The sequence below is a fragment of the Thalassophryne amazonica genome, chromosome 1, assembly GCF_902500255.1.
Source record: "Thalassophryne amazonica chromosome 1, fThaAma1.1, whole genome shotgun sequence".
NCBI lineage: Eukaryota > Metazoa > Chordata > Actinopteri > Batrachoidiformes > Batrachoididae > Thalassophryne > Thalassophryne amazonica.
The window spans coordinates 37,429,747-37,445,163 of record NC_047103.1 but is presented as its reverse complement, the minus strand read 5'-3'; the positions used below and the strand labels follow the sequence as shown (position 1 = coordinate 37,445,163).

General features: G+C 39.0%; 1 protein-coding gene across 1 annotated transcript in view; it reads right to left on the bottom strand.

Annotated features, from left to right (window-relative positions):
* Window positions 1–3,389: 3,389 nt before the first annotated feature.
* ncapg2 (non-SMC condensin II complex, subunit G2) overlaps window positions 3,390–15,417 on the bottom strand; it is a 36,162-nt gene continuing 24,134 nt past the window's right edge. Inside the window, exons 19-26 of the mRNA XM_034168186.1 lie at window positions 14,576–14,722; window positions 13,707–13,806; window positions 13,337–13,536; window positions 13,001–13,135; window positions 12,603–12,706; window positions 4,723–4,823; window positions 4,554–4,653; window positions 3,390–3,975 (exon numbers count right to left, since the gene is read on the bottom strand). Coding sequence (XP_034024077.1) covers window positions 3,927–3,975; window positions 4,554–4,653; window positions 4,723–4,823; window positions 12,603–12,706; window positions 13,001–13,135; window positions 13,337–13,536; window positions 13,707–13,806; window positions 14,576–14,722 — 936 coding nt within the window. The 3' untranslated portion in view covers window positions 3,390–3,926. The remainder of the gene's footprint in view (window positions 3,976–4,553; window positions 4,654–4,722; window positions 4,824–12,602; window positions 12,707–13,000; window positions 13,136–13,336; window positions 13,537–13,706; window positions 13,807–14,575; window positions 14,723–15,417) is intronic.

Genomic DNA, 15,417 nt, shown 5'->3' with positions numbered 1-15,417 from the left:
GAATTGTAAATTTGAATAAACACGCCCTTTCATGCTAAATTTCTGTCATGACACTATTAATCTGTTTTTCAGGGAGGAACAATTAGCTCTTTTATTATGATGTTTGTAAATATTAGGCTAAATGTGTAAATATTTAGCATTAACTAATCTGCTAAAGTTTTAGGTTTGACAGAAATTTGATAATGTCGTGTAGCCTTTTTTCTCCATAATTTTTGGTCTTCATCTGTGGGTCAAAATAAAATCTAAACTAAAATGTTACTAGTATTCCCATGCCAATGAAATCAAATGTGATTCTTTGTCTCCATCAAATAAACCAGTTAATTATGAAGATAAGCCTATTTTAAAATTTCATTATTATTATTTTGTCAGTGTACATGACAACAAAAAGAGTTGCCAGCTGCTGGAAAACCTTTGTAAAAAGACACTCTTGGAGGCACAGAAAAAGATTCAGATTCAGTCACATCAGCTGAATCATCACACATTTTCATGTGAACACAGCATAAGTTCTAAGCTGTCTTTACAAATAGGCAGGCTGTCCTTTTTGCAAACTTTTTTCCACGAATGGGCAGTTTGTTCTCTCTGGTGACATTCAAACCCGTTCTTAAACCTTGACTGTATGCTTTCAAAGGCTGCCTGCCTCATTTGCTGGATGATCCACAGACTCCACGGGAGGAAAGTGCCTGTCACCAATGTCCTGCCGCACACGGAGAAGATTCGGCTGCGCCCAGCTTGGGATGTAGCCGAATTTTCTCCTGTATGCGGCAGGACATTTCACACAATTCAGAAACGTGCAGGAATTATAAGCCTGAATTTATATTAATGAGATGTGCGTTATTTGGAAGAAAGTTAAGGTGTAACTGACTTTAGCCCACAAGGATGAGGATGTTTTTCAGCAGCAGAAACTGTGAGACTAGTCAGGAATGAGGGAAAGATAAATGCAGAAATGTACAGAGAAATCCTGGATGAAAACCTGCTCCAGAGCGCTCCTGACCTCAGACTGGGGTGAAGGTTTATCTTTCAACAGGACAATGACCCTAAGCACACAGCCCTGCCAGAGTGGGAGTGAGTGGCCCAGCCAGAGCCCAGACCTAAATCCAATTGAACATCTCTGGAGAGATCCGAAAATGGCTGTGCACTGACGCTTCAGATCGAACCTGAAGGAGCTTGAGAGGTGCTGCAAAGCGGAAAGGACAAAACTGGCCAAAGATAGGTGCCCAAAGCTTGTGGCATCATATTCAAGAAGACCTGAGGCTGTAATTGCTACCAAAGGTGCATCAACAAAGTATTGAGCAAAGGCTGTGAATACTTAGATCATGTGATTTTTTTAATTTTTAATAAATTTGCCCCCCGCCCCCCCAAAAAAACAAAAAAAAAACCTTTTTTCATGTCATTATGGGGTGTTGTGAGTGAAATTTAGGGGGAAAAAAAAATTAATTTCATCCATTTCGGAATAAGGCTGCAACATGACAAAAATGTGGAAGAGGTGAAGTGCTGTGAATACCTTCCAGATGCACTGTGTGGCCCGAAACCGCTGCTACTCGTGATGTACTGGTTTTAGCTTCCTTGTATCACAAACACATTTTCATGAAAAGGTAGTGTAGACATTCAGTATAGTAAAATGTATGGAACAAAAGTGCTTGGTAAACAGAAACAAAATTCAGAGTAAATTACATCAGTCATACAATGGGGCAAATAATGAATATCATGTGACAAACCATCCAATCAAATCACAAGGATTTATTTAGGTGTCATGCAGCATGCACTACACCATTCTACCTTGCTTTGTGTCACAGACCATGTTTTGCACTTGTGTTGCTGTTTTCGTCAAATAACAGTCATTCTGAGTTTTTTTCTGGCAATTTTCCGTCCATGACATTTATTATTATCGTCTTCTGGCATTTACAGTTGTGCTCCTACTGTGATGTTTTCCTTGCTTGCTCTACTTTGTTAACGTCCAGGTTCTTGACTTTTCTGGTTTGTGTACCCGCACGTCCGGCTTAAATTGTGTCCTTTGTAACCATTGTCAGAAAGCTTCCTTGTCACCAGATTGTATTAGGTTCAGCCCAGCGCTCCAGTGTTCCCAAGTTACTGTGTTTGTGATTTTTCACAATCTAGAGCTTTGCTGCTGTTCTGGAGATGTGTCTTTTGCTTGCTGTCTTGGATTCCACCCTATGAGAATCTCTGGTTTATGAGCTCCATATTTGGATAACTCTGCTGCCAAACCCTTTGAAAAACTCATTTGGATTGTTCACCTGTGCACTCACTTTTGACAACTTTTTTTTTTTTTTAATATCCCTTCACTTGCTGCTATGCAGCCCGTCGGATCTCAGAAGTTAAGCAGTGTGGGGTCTGGTTAGTACTTGGATAGGAGACCTCTTCAGAAAACTGCGAACTGTGTGTGTTTCTCCAGGTAAAACTGCAGTTGCATCAGGAAGGGCATCTGACATAAAATGTGCCAAATACCAATGCAGATCAGGCTGTTTGTGCTTTGGCAACCCCAAACAAAATGGCAGCAACTGAAAGGATAACTTTCAGTTGCTGCTGTTGCAAGGGAAAAAGGAATCTCCTCCATTTTGGAATAAGGCTGTAAGATAACAAAATGTGAAAAAAAAATGTAGCACTGTGAATACTTTCCAGAAGCACCATAGTAGACAGTGTTCTTATAAACCTCATTAGGATGGTTCCACCGTTAACAAATTGTGCCAGTCTAGCGTTTTAGCTCCAGAATTTGTCCGTCTCACTTTTATATGGTCTGTGTAGGAAAGCGGAGGCTGTTGTTACATGTTTCTCTGCATTAAAAAGCACATTTACATAGCAACTGTTCAAAATGGCCAAACAGGACATTGTCCTAAAGGGAGCTGGTGTCGAAGGACTCGCGTATAAGGTAGTATTTCTATGTGAATGTTTATCACTTGCTAAATGTTATCAAAAAATTTGAAAGGATGGCAAACAGCAATGAAAAATATTTTTGATCTTAAAGCAGAGATGAGAATCAACACATCTGTGCCAAAGTGCAAACCAGTGTTTGTAACAGTGTCGCAAAAGGCAGAGCAGATCCAGGAACTGCACTGATCAGTCTGTGCGTCCGTGTGGTTAATGAGGACACAATATTTTAACACAGACTTGTGTACCAAAGTGAAGCTTAAAGTCGGACTCACTGAGATCTCAAAAAAGTGTAATGGGTGGCCACCAGGGGGCAAAGACTCAACCTTGTGTGCATGAAAAGTTGACAAACCTTCTCCTTGATACATGAAGTCACACTCACTGAGATCTGGGACAAGGTCAAGGTCGGATTCAGCAATCCCAGGTTTCCTGAAGCTCAGTGGGTTAAAAAATAAAATAAAATAAACATGACTAAATGAGTTTCCTGAAATGCTCAAGCACAAGTAGTGACTGACTGGTTTATTGATTAATATAGGCAGGAACATACAGACACGTGTTTACATTGTTCAACAGACAGTCAATTGTATCGATAACTGACATTGGTGCAGAAACACTGACAGACTTCTAAGTATATAAACAGACAGTCAAACATAAAAAAAAAATACAATATGCTTTGCATATGTAAATGACAACCCAGAATGCAACAGGAACACAGGGTTGTGAGGAAATATCATCTCTGCACTCTGGAGAAGATGAATAAAAGATAACATGTTCATTTCTTTCCAGGTCGACACGTCTTAAGATCCACCAACAAATAAATCTGCACAGCAAATCTAGGAATCCACACCAGCTTTTGATATCCGTTTCCAAAAAACACAGTGAGGAAGAAATATTGATGTGATCATTTTACTTCAACAATGGAAAATTTGTAATTAGAAAAAAATGTATTTATTTATATTGAATGTAAATATACAAATATAAAATAGAAGTTACGTATTACAATCACCCCCCTACACCCCTTTTTCTTATGGGAAGTGCACTCATTAAATCAGAATTTCACTCAAGGCTTTCACAGAAGATTCATATATAACCCTGTAGAGAAAAAAAATCAAAGTGTCAAATATATTCCAAATATATTGTCATTAAATCAGCAGATAAAAGTCAAGTTTTAAACATTAGCAATCGCTTGGAGTTCAATTAAATCAATCATTAAGAAATGTTGTATGCCACAGTGCAGTAAATCTGCCTGGAGCAGGCTGCCCCCCCCCCCCCCACACACACACACTGAGCGTGCAGGAAGCCACTGAGAGGCCCACAATGACGACGCTCAAGAAATTACAAGCTTTAATGGCTGTGATTGGACAGATTATACACATCCAAAAACTACTGATGGTTGCTTCTCTGAAGCTTTTATGGTAGGGTGGCACAGAGAAATAAACTGCCAAAAAGAAAAGGAGGAAAGATGTAGAGCAGTGTTTCTAACACACACACTCTAATCACACTCACTGAAGTGTGTAATTCCCTCAGTTGACAGTCTGCACTGTGAGCTTTCATCACCAATAAATAACAAAAATCAAAGTAAATGTGTTCATGTCCAAATATATCTGGACCTAACTGTATAAATGATGTAAAGTTCTACAGCAAAATCTTGTTTTGTCCACATCACCTACCTCTGGACGTCTCCACTGTCTACAGCTGTGTCTGCATGTTTGTGAAGCCGACGCTGAATGGACACGACAGCGCTCTTCAAGCCAGATCGAACCTCTCCCACTAAAGACAAGTGTCACATATTTCTTTTTCAATTAAAAACAAACACACTGCGACTTCATACAAACTCACCGTTTCTGATGACAGCCAGGATGTGCAGAACTGCGGCCAGTTCAGTCAGACTGTTGATGGCCTCAGAGTCCAGAGATGTAACAACTTCCGTCAAAAACGCTCTAAAAGAAAACGAATGTTTCATTTCTGTTAAACTCCAGTCTTCATAAAATGGAGATTTTTTCCCCTTTTAGGTGTTCCAATCCAATCCAGCTTTATTTATAGAGCATTTCTTAAAAACAAGGTTTAACAATGTTGTACAACAGCAAAACCGAGCAATAAAACACCAACAAATACAAACAAAAACCATGAGAGGAGAAACACTCACACAAGAACACACCTCACTCAATTAAAAGCCAAGGAATAAAAATGTGTCTTTAAAAGACCTCTAAAAACAAGCAATGTGGGGACCAACCTAACATGTAAAGGGAGCTACAACATAAAAAGCACAGCCACCCCCAGTTTTAAGTTGTGTTTTAGGGTTGACTAAAAGCGGCTGACCCACAGCCCAAAGGGACCTCAATGGAACATGTCACTTCAATAAGATGGAGGTAGACCAGTGCAGACCCAAGAGACTTAAAAACAAACAATAAAACCTTAAAATGAATCCTAAAATGAACCAGAGGCCAGTGAAGAGACGCAAGAATTGGAGAAGGCCGTGGCTATGAACAGACCATATTGCTTTCTGGAAGAGTACGTGAATACAGTGGCGTCACCTTGTGGCGAATATTGAAAACAAGGCTCCCATACGGGACTCCTGTATTCGTAAGAACATTATACTTGAGTCTTGTATGCAAATATCCATTTTCTCAAAGGTACGTGAATCAAATCCCAAGCTCACGAGCCGGGAGCATTCATTCATTGGTATACGGGACTCTCATATTCAGATATCAATTAGCTAGAATGATGTGATTTTTATTTTTTTTTAAAAAGAAGTAAAATCAGTGTTCACTGACAAATTTTCCAAGAATACAGGCGTCTGACCTTCTGAAGTACGTGAGTGTGATATTCTCCTGACACGTTTGACATCAGTGAGTATTTCTCAGTTGAAAAGATGTTTAAAAATATCTACATCCAATGTGTAAAAGACGCTCGGTTCAAAAGAGAAATTTTTAACGTTTAATCAACATTCGGTTTTAACCAGGATTTTTAATAGTGGTATTTTTCAACCTGTACAATGAGTAAATTACAGTGAATCATAATTTGAAGCCCAACTAGTAAGGCACATCCTTATTTAAAAGCTGGCTGTGCAGACCTCATTGAGAAGTGGTCTAAATGCAAACATTTATTCAACATCTATGGAGTATATGGATGTTGAATAAACTTTCACTTTTGAACCAGTTGTCAATGTATTTTCATCATAACTGTCTTACCATGCTTCCTTTCCCCCCCTTAAAACTAGCAACACAGAAATTAAACTTTGAAACGTCATTCTTTCTGTTGAGAGATAATTACATAGCCATAACATATAAAAGGACAAAACACACTATACAGGATATAATAAATTTATTTAAGCAACAATTTAAATACAGCATGAATAATGTATTTGAATTGCCCCTTGGGGATAGTTTTCTTGAATATTAAATCTTTACAAAATATTACAGAAGAAACAATAAAATCAAACATATATATAATTAAACCATGCTACTTGTTTGTGGCAAGGCCACACACCAAGTTCTTAAGACAATTAAGTTTTCTTCAAAATGTCAAAATAACTGAGGGGAATGCAACACATCTATGTAAAGTATTCATTTGAATTTCAGATATGTATGTGTACACATACACAAATTAAAGGGTCACATTGTAATTTGAAAATGAAGAATTCCTTGATTATATACCATAATTAGTATAATTTATAGTGCAGGCTATAAAGTGATTGTCATTGCAATCAGGGAAATATTACTCAAAAATAATACTGAGAAATAAGCTTTATAAATATATAGTCAGATCAACAAAAGTATCAATTTAGGATTAACAATTGATTTTGATAAGGTCTTTTTAAGCTGTTCTTGAAATATGAATTTTGAGTGGTTGCCAGACAATATAAATTTACTTTGAGATTCATTTGTAACCATTTTAGGAAAAATTATGCATCCTCTGATAGATGTCTCTGCATACAGCAATATTCAACCAAGGGATAGATATTGTCACTACCACCGCCTCTGTACACCTTGTACACCGCACAATGCAGACCAACTGATTTAAAATACAATGCATTTTATGTTGTTCATATGAAATAGTTTAAAGACAAATAGCTGTTTTTTAAGTTTGTTTGTTTTGTTTTATATATATATATATATATATATATATATATATCATTATCCCCTGGGCCATTGGGATAAGCTTCATCACCTCATGTCCTTGAACTGAAACACATTGGTTTAGAAAATGGATGGAAGAACCCTCTTTTCTGCATTCTTCAGGCTGATATTCAGTTAATCACGGATATTTCATTTTCTCTTTGGAACATCCACGGGCTCCATCATTCTTTTAACATCCAGCAATTTTCAGACAATCACCTCCTGGGGAAATAAATAAATATAAACAACACATTTTACCAGCTCCTGCACGTATTGCAAACAAAAAGTCCAAGGGCAGTGGCTACTGTATGTAGCTTTAGTTTTTTTTTTTTTTTATAGTAGTTTTTTTTTTTTTTTTTCCTGCTTCTCTCCCTCAGCCCCAACCAGTCCCAGCAGAAGACTGCCCCTCCCTGAGCCTGGTTCTGCTGGAGGTTTCTTACTGTTAAAAGGGAGTTTTTCCTTCCCACTGTCGCCAAGTGCTTGTTCACAGGGGGTCGTTTTGACCGTTGGGATTTTTCCGTAATTATTGTATGGCTTTGCCTTGCAATATAAAGCGCCTTGGGGCAACTGTTTGTTGTGATTTGGCGCTATATAAATAAAATTGATTTGATTTAGCTGTATATGTATGGTGAACTAGGTCACATGACCATGAGGCTACATATTTGTACATGTTTTTGCTATCAATAAGTAGATCGCTAAAGTACATCAACCACAACCACTAATCTTAACCATAACAAAGCTGCACTACGTACGAATAGAATTTGGCATTATTAATACGGCTACGTAAGAGTAGCCACTTCCATGTCCAAAAGCCAGAATTTATTTAGTAAAGCTTAGATAAACACATAGATGGAATCAGACTTCATGCTGTGCTCTAGAGAATACTACTAGTTCATGTCTTTATAAGACAATATTTGCATGTAGAGTGACTGAACATTAACTTGGACATAACACATTTGGCATAAATTATTATAAACTTATCTTTTCACTTTGTCCATCTGGATGGATTGAAGACGTTTGATGTAGTCGGCACTGTTAATAAAACAAACATTAAAAAATATCCCAAAAGGAAAGACATAGTTTAACACAACTGCAGTTTCTCTAATTACAGTTTAAATACAGATTAAGCACAAACTTGTATTTATCTAGTAGTAAATCTTACATATATATAAAACACAGGTTGACAAAGGATAACACAAAAACAAATTACTTTTTTCCACTGTGGTCCTCAAAAACAGAAGAAAGAAAAACAGGCAAAAGGTACAATAGAAAATACAGCCTATTTAATCATTTTCTGCACTATGGCAACGTTAGCACATCAGTTAGCTCCCTGTGCTGTATTTGAGATGTGAAATGGCCTAAAAATTAAATATTCCAGGCTACACAACAAGCCAGTTTCACTAACAACCAAACATCACACACAAACATGTGGTGAAAATAGTTTGGGGGCATTTATGATTAATAATTCATGCTCAGTCAGCATTAACATGCTAGCTTTATTTTATCAGGCCAACAGCACCACAAGCAGCATGAGCTAAAAGCAACAGTACTCATTTCTGGTTTGTTGTGTAGAAAGACAACAGTAAAAGTACTTACCGAGTGTGTCGTTATCAAGTCTTACATTTCTTGAGACATCAATGTAGCAGCTCACTTTATTAGTGTTCCTAGCCGGGTTGTGTGGCAGTTGCCACAGAGAAGAAACTACGTCAAAAGAGCTTTTGTGAGACAGAACGAGATTTTGCGAGATTCCTGTACGGGGAGCATTCCTTATTTGCAGTACGGTCATGTATTGGCAGACACTTCAATAGGGGAAATATGATCAAGCTTGCGAGAGCCTCTTAAAAGGTGAGCAGCAGCATTTTGGACTAACTACAGGTGTGCAAGAGAGGAGTGGCTAAGACCAATATATAATGCATTGCTGTAGTCAAAAATAGGGGTCAACCGAATATCGGCTGGGCCGATATTCAGCATATTTGGGGATATCAGTATCGGCCATTTATACCGGCCAATATGCCGATATGACATATGAGGGCTGTCAATAAAGTATAGGTCCTTTTTATTTTTTTCAAAAACTATATGGATTTCATTCATATGTTTTTACGTCAGACATGCTTGAACCCTCGTGCGCATACGTGAGTTTTTCCACGCCTGTCGGTGACGTCATTCGCCTGTGAGCACTCCTTGTGGGAGGAGTCATCCAGCACCTCGTCGGAATTCCTTTGTCTGAGAAGTTGCTGAGAGACTGGCGCTTTGTTTGATCAAAATTTTTTCTAAACCTGTGAGACACATTGAAGTGGACACGGTTCGAAAAATTAAGCTGGTTTTCAGTGAAAATTTTAAAGGCTGATGAGAGATTTTGAGGTGATACTGTCGCTTTAAGGACTTCCCACGGTGCGAGACGTTGTGCAGCACTCCCAGGCGCCGTCGTCAGCCTGTTTCAAGCTGAAAATCTCGACATTTCAGGCTCTATTGATCCAGGACGTCGTGAGAGAACAGAGAAGTTTCAGAAGAAGTCGGTTTCAGCATTTTATCCGGATATTCCACTGTTAAAGGAGATTTTTTTTAATGAAAGACGTGCGGACAGATTGCAGCGTCGGCTCACAGCCGCCGCGATGCTCCGCCACAGGAAAAACACCTCTGTTGGAAGCCTTAAGGACAAGTTGGAACATGTCCAGCTGATAAACAATTTCTCATATACTCACTCCACTGAAAGCCATCAAAAGCCGCCTGGATTTTAACAAATGGTTATCAACACGGAGGTGTTTTTCCTGTGCCGCCGCACTGCGCCGGCTGCGTCCCGACGCGTGGACCCGTCCGCACGTCTTTCATTAAAAAAATCTCCTTTAACAGTGGAATATCTGGATAAAATGCTGAAACCGACTTCTTCTGAAACTTCTCTGTTCTCTCACGACGTCCTGGATCAATAGAGCCTGAAATGTCGAGGTTTCAGCTTGAAACAGGCTGACGACGGCGCCTGAGAGCGCTGCACGACGTCTTGCACCGTGGGAAGTCCTTAAAGCGACAGTATCACCTCAAAATCTCTCATCAGCCGTTAAAATTTTCACTGAAAACCAGCTTAATTTTTCGAACCGTGTCCACTTCGATGTGTCTCACAGGTTTAGAAAAAATTTTGATCAAACAAAGCGCCAATCTCTCAGCAACTTCTCAGACAAAGGAATTCCGACGAGGGGCTGGACGACTCCTCCGACAAGGAGTGCTCACAGGCGAATGACGTCACCGACAGGCGTGGAAAAACTCACGCATGCGCACGAGGGTTCAAGCATGTCTGACATAAAAACATACGAATGAAATCCGTATAGTTTTTGAAAAAAATAAAAAGGACCTATACTTTATTGACAGACCTCGTATTTTTGCAGCGCTGCATGTAGCAACTGACTGGTCAACCGGTTCTGACTTCTGGCCTACATTTTTTAAAAAGAGATTTCCATTGAGTGACTTTAGCCTTCTGTGAGATCAGAGCACTGTGTAACAGCAGCTCAGAGAGGAGTTGCAGGGCACAGCTGAAAACAGTATGTTTCTCCGTCTGAGTGAAAGGAGAAAAAAAAAAAACCTCTTTCAAAAGCTTTCATTAAATAGTCCAGAGCTCCTCCTGTGTTCATAGCTACTGTTACACTGTTTTACAGTTTAAAGGCTTCATGTTTCCAAAAAGTTCCAAGTTTGCTCAAAGGAGAATAAAACTACGAAGACTGTGTTTGTAACCGAGTGAGGGGAAGGTGAGGGAGAGGAGGGGGAGCGTGAGTGAGAGAGGAGTAGTTCATTTATTTTAACACGCAAAGTTAATAGCTTTCATTGGAACTGTTTACAAACTGTTTACACAAATAATCACATGATTACTTGTGTGAACAGCAGATTTTAGCGCTAAATGCTTGTTAAAGCAGCGGAGCAACTTCACGATCTTAAACGATCATCTTCAGCATCTACAACCTCACTTTGTGAAACAGGAAAGTGTGAAAAACTATGATTCAGAATGTTTTTCATTCATCTAGGTTTTATCTTTTACAATCAAATCAGTCCAGGTTCAATTCTTGTTCAAATAAGACAATTATTAAAGGGGTTATATTGTTAAAAAAAAAAAAAATAAATCTACTAAAAAATGTTGAAAAGGAAAAAAAAAAAAACTGTGAAGATGACAGGAAAACTGCCTGACACAGCTCTGCCTCCCTGGATTAAAGCTACTGTGTGTATGTTTACATTTATACTCTGTCTCATAGTGTTAAATCATCTGAAGCAGCTCTCTGTCTCACTGGATTAAAACTACTGTGTGGCATTTTTGAAGTAGAGAACAAATGCTATATCCCTCATATATGAATGTGTTTAACCATTTAGTTGTGTCTTTTACAGTAGATTACAAAACATTACAAATCTTGAATTACTTTAGGTTATTCTGCCCATTGATGTGTGAGAAGGGCCCATCATATAGAGCCAATAGCCCCTGACTTCAGGCACTAAGGGCATGTTAGACCATACCACTCTTAAAATATGAATCACTGCTTTCTGGTTTGTAACAAAGTCCCGTCCATAGCGCTGCTTGATTTGTTAGACGTCACAACTTCAGCCTGTCAGTGCTGAAGGCTGCTGTCCCACAGACTGGAATAGAAGATAGTAGTGTGTGGACTGGAGCTATGTTAGCAGTATTATTTATTTGTTTGTTCAACTTCATAATAATGTTATTTGTAGCTCCTGGCACTTTTTGTGTGAAGGTCATATTGAATGTTCTGTGACTTAAACATATGCTGTAAAACATTTTAACGAAAGTTGTGTTACAAATGTATTATACTAAATTTTGACACATTTTACTGCAGGCAAATATCGGCCTCGGCCCCCAAACCTTGTCGATAATCGGTATCGGCCCTTAAAAATCCATATAGGTCGATCCCTAGTCAAAAAGAGTTGTAATAAAAACATGAACAGAATATTCAAAAACTGTAAAAGATAAAAACAGGAGGAACCTTGGATAAAAGCCGAAGCTGGTAAAAACTAGATTTAACAACACAATTCATCTGCTTTTCCAATTTAAAAAATCATTGTCAACTTTGCCAAGATTGGTGACTGTGGGTTTAAGAAAACACTGCAGAGGGCCAAGGTCCAAAGCAACAGCAGCACAGACGTGCTGTTGACATTCGTGTGAAACAAGTGTTGTTTACATCGTAGTGATAGTGACAGAGGCTCATCAGTTTGATTCCACAACAGACAAGAAACTCACTAAGACGCCTTTGAGCAAGGCCCTTAATCCCAAAGTTGCTCCGGGTGTGCAGTTGAACACCTTGCATGCTGACATCAGTGTGTGTGTGTGTGTGTGTGTGAGTGAAAGGAGACAATTGTAAAGTGCTTTGAGCACCTCAACCAGATGGAAAGATGCTGTACAAGAATCCAATTACCATTTAGAACTGTATTTTGTAGTAACCAAAAATACACACAAACAAAAAAGGTAAATAACTTCAGTTAGAGCTGAGTAAATGGACATACCTGAAAGAAAATATAACCATATAGAAAAAGAAGACAGCAAAGGCAAAAGGTGATCAGTTGAGTCTGGTAAGTTTTTGGACCCAAGTAGGAAAAATGTTATAGAAATGTATTTACCTGGTAACAGATGGTGATTTGAGGACAATAGACATGAGCATGCTGGAAAAAGGTGGTAAATCCTCCAATGACTGAGGGATGATGACTTCTTCCAGATGAGAGATCTTAAAATTAAACAAATTAATAAATTATATACAGGACCGACAGATGTGGTACTAACAAACACTAAAAGAAACACAGTTAAGGCTTAATGATCTATACAAGATCTCTTAAATGCTCAAAAACACAATACTACATTGTTCTGAATATAAGACTGTGTTTATTTTTCATAGAAATACACCTGGTAGGGTTGTCCTATATTCATGATCCTCTTATATTCGGAACAATATGGTAAGTTAATGTGATCTGCTGTACCAGGTATTTGAAAACACAAACACTGTTCTATTAATCTCTACCACCTTCTGGAGCAAGTGTGTTTTCTCCACAATGACAATGGCAAAAAGAGTAGAGAAGACCCCACAGAGTGGCGCTTTCTCCCAAGTCTCAGCCACTTGCAACAGGTCCGCCAGACTGGGCATGACCGACTCGCACAACTACAGAAGGAGAACAATCATCACAACAAAACTGACATTTTAATAGTCCTGAATGAGAAACAGAAGTCTCAGCAAAAATGATGAACATAAGACATTTACTACAGCCTATTCTTCTTGTAGCAACAAATACTAACAATTAGCTAATACATGACAGAAGTCCAGATGTTCAGTGAACAAAAATTCAAGTTGATATAAATATACCCGTTTCCCCTCTTCTGGTTCCTTCTTAAGGCGGCGCGCCAAAATTTCTATAATCTTCTGGAAGATGTTGGCCACTACACCCAGGATGACAGCTGCTGTGTCCTTGTGGTCTTCCTGGGTCTGGTCGTCCTCAGGTAAATAGCTGTCTGCCACTTCTTTCAAAACGGGCAGGATTGTGGGAATACAGCGATAACCCCGCGCTGAAAACAGTGACAGTAACACCATGTGACAGCACTGTTATAAACAAAATGATCACGAGCTCCTGTTAGCTTAATTTCCTTTTAAATCAGGATCACTTTCTCTTTTTCTGATGAAAGCCGCCGTTATCACGTTAATGTGAAATTCTTTTGTCGACATTCTAATCACCTACCTGACAGGAGTACAAGAGAGCACAGGTGCAGGATTTGACCCTTGAATGATTCGTCTCCCAAACCCAAAAGCAAAACGTCTCGGCACACCGTCAGGAAGCTCTGGTGAGACAAATTGACAGTACAACAGTCACACTTAAAAGAGATATGCATCAAAATCTACAGAAACAGAGATGAGGTACAGCCTTTTGGGAATTACATTTCACTGTTCATTTATAAAGGCAGCCAACAGCCTGTGGAAGCGCTCTATGATTCTCCCGCCGATATGTCAACAAGAGCTCCGAAATAAATTCAGATATTTTTCAATATCTGATTGGAGCAGCCATGTGGCGAAGCTTTCAAGATTAATGGTATAAAAATGGAAATGAGCCGATGTGAGTACGGTGGTATGAGCAGGAGGAGGGTGTGCGCGGACCGTGGTTTGACTGGAGGACTGTCTGTGAGCTGTCCTAATTTACCGAGCAGAACGAAAAGCCTTCGAGGCACGAATCAAAAAAGCTCCACAAAATTTAATGTTCTGGGAAACAACATAATTGTCTATCACCTAAAGCCTCGTTATAAGCCAGATATTGCTCTCAAAATATGCAATGCAAAACACAAAAACAGCTAAGCAGGCAATTTATGTACAAAGAAACAAAATTTAAGGTTCAAAAAGCCTGGAATTACATAAAGAGAAACCATCCTAATGGAAGAGTCATTTTATGGTTATGGTGGTCTCAGAAGAAATCAAATAGTCATGTGCAGATGGTTCAGGGTATTTAGCTCAAAATAACATGAACACAAGGTTGGACTTTTTTTTCTGAACAGAGGTTGTGGGAGGCAATCTGGCTTTGCAAAGCTATTTTTAACTCACAAGTAGACTGAAGCTCACCTCAGTTATCTCTGTGGCCAGTCCTTGAGACTTGTCCGAATCCTTCTCATCATCACTGGGACATTCATCCAAGAAAACCAACACCCGGTCAGACACCCATGCTGCCACGTGCTCCAGCGAGACCAGATAGTCACGACTCTCTGAAGACTAAAAAACAAAACAAAAAACCTATCTTGACTCTGTTGTCAAAACTGGCTCCAAAAGTTTATTTTTTTTTTTTTAGAAACACAAAGTAACAGCACCGGTGGGCATGACCACGGTAACAGCTATGGCAATCTAACATTTGACATCAATGACCTTGACCTTTTCCCAAATGACTGACCTCTAGTTGACCTTGCCAGAGCAACGCTGGAATACACCTACAGTGGGGTAAAAAAAGTATTTAGTCAGTCCCTGATTGTGCAAGTTCTCCGACTTAGAAAGATGAGAGAGGTCTGTAATTTTCATCATAGGTACACTTCAACTATGAGAGACAAAATGAGGAAAAAAAAAAAATCCAGGAAATCACACTGTAGGATTTTTAAAGAATTTATTTGTAAATTATGGTGGAAAATAAGTATTAGGTCAATAACAAAAGAACAACTCAATACTTTGTAACATAACAATACTTTGTTGGCAATGACAGAGGTCAAACGTTTCCTGTAAGTCTTCACCAGGTTTGCACACACTGTATCTGGTATTTTGGCCCATTCCTCCATGCAGATCTCCTCTAGAGCAGTGACGTTTTGGGGCTGTTTGCTGGGCAACAGACTTTCAACTCCCTCCACAAATTTTCTATGGGGTTGAGGTCTGGAGAGTGGCTTAGCCACTCCAGGACCTTGAAATGCTTTTTACGGAGCCAC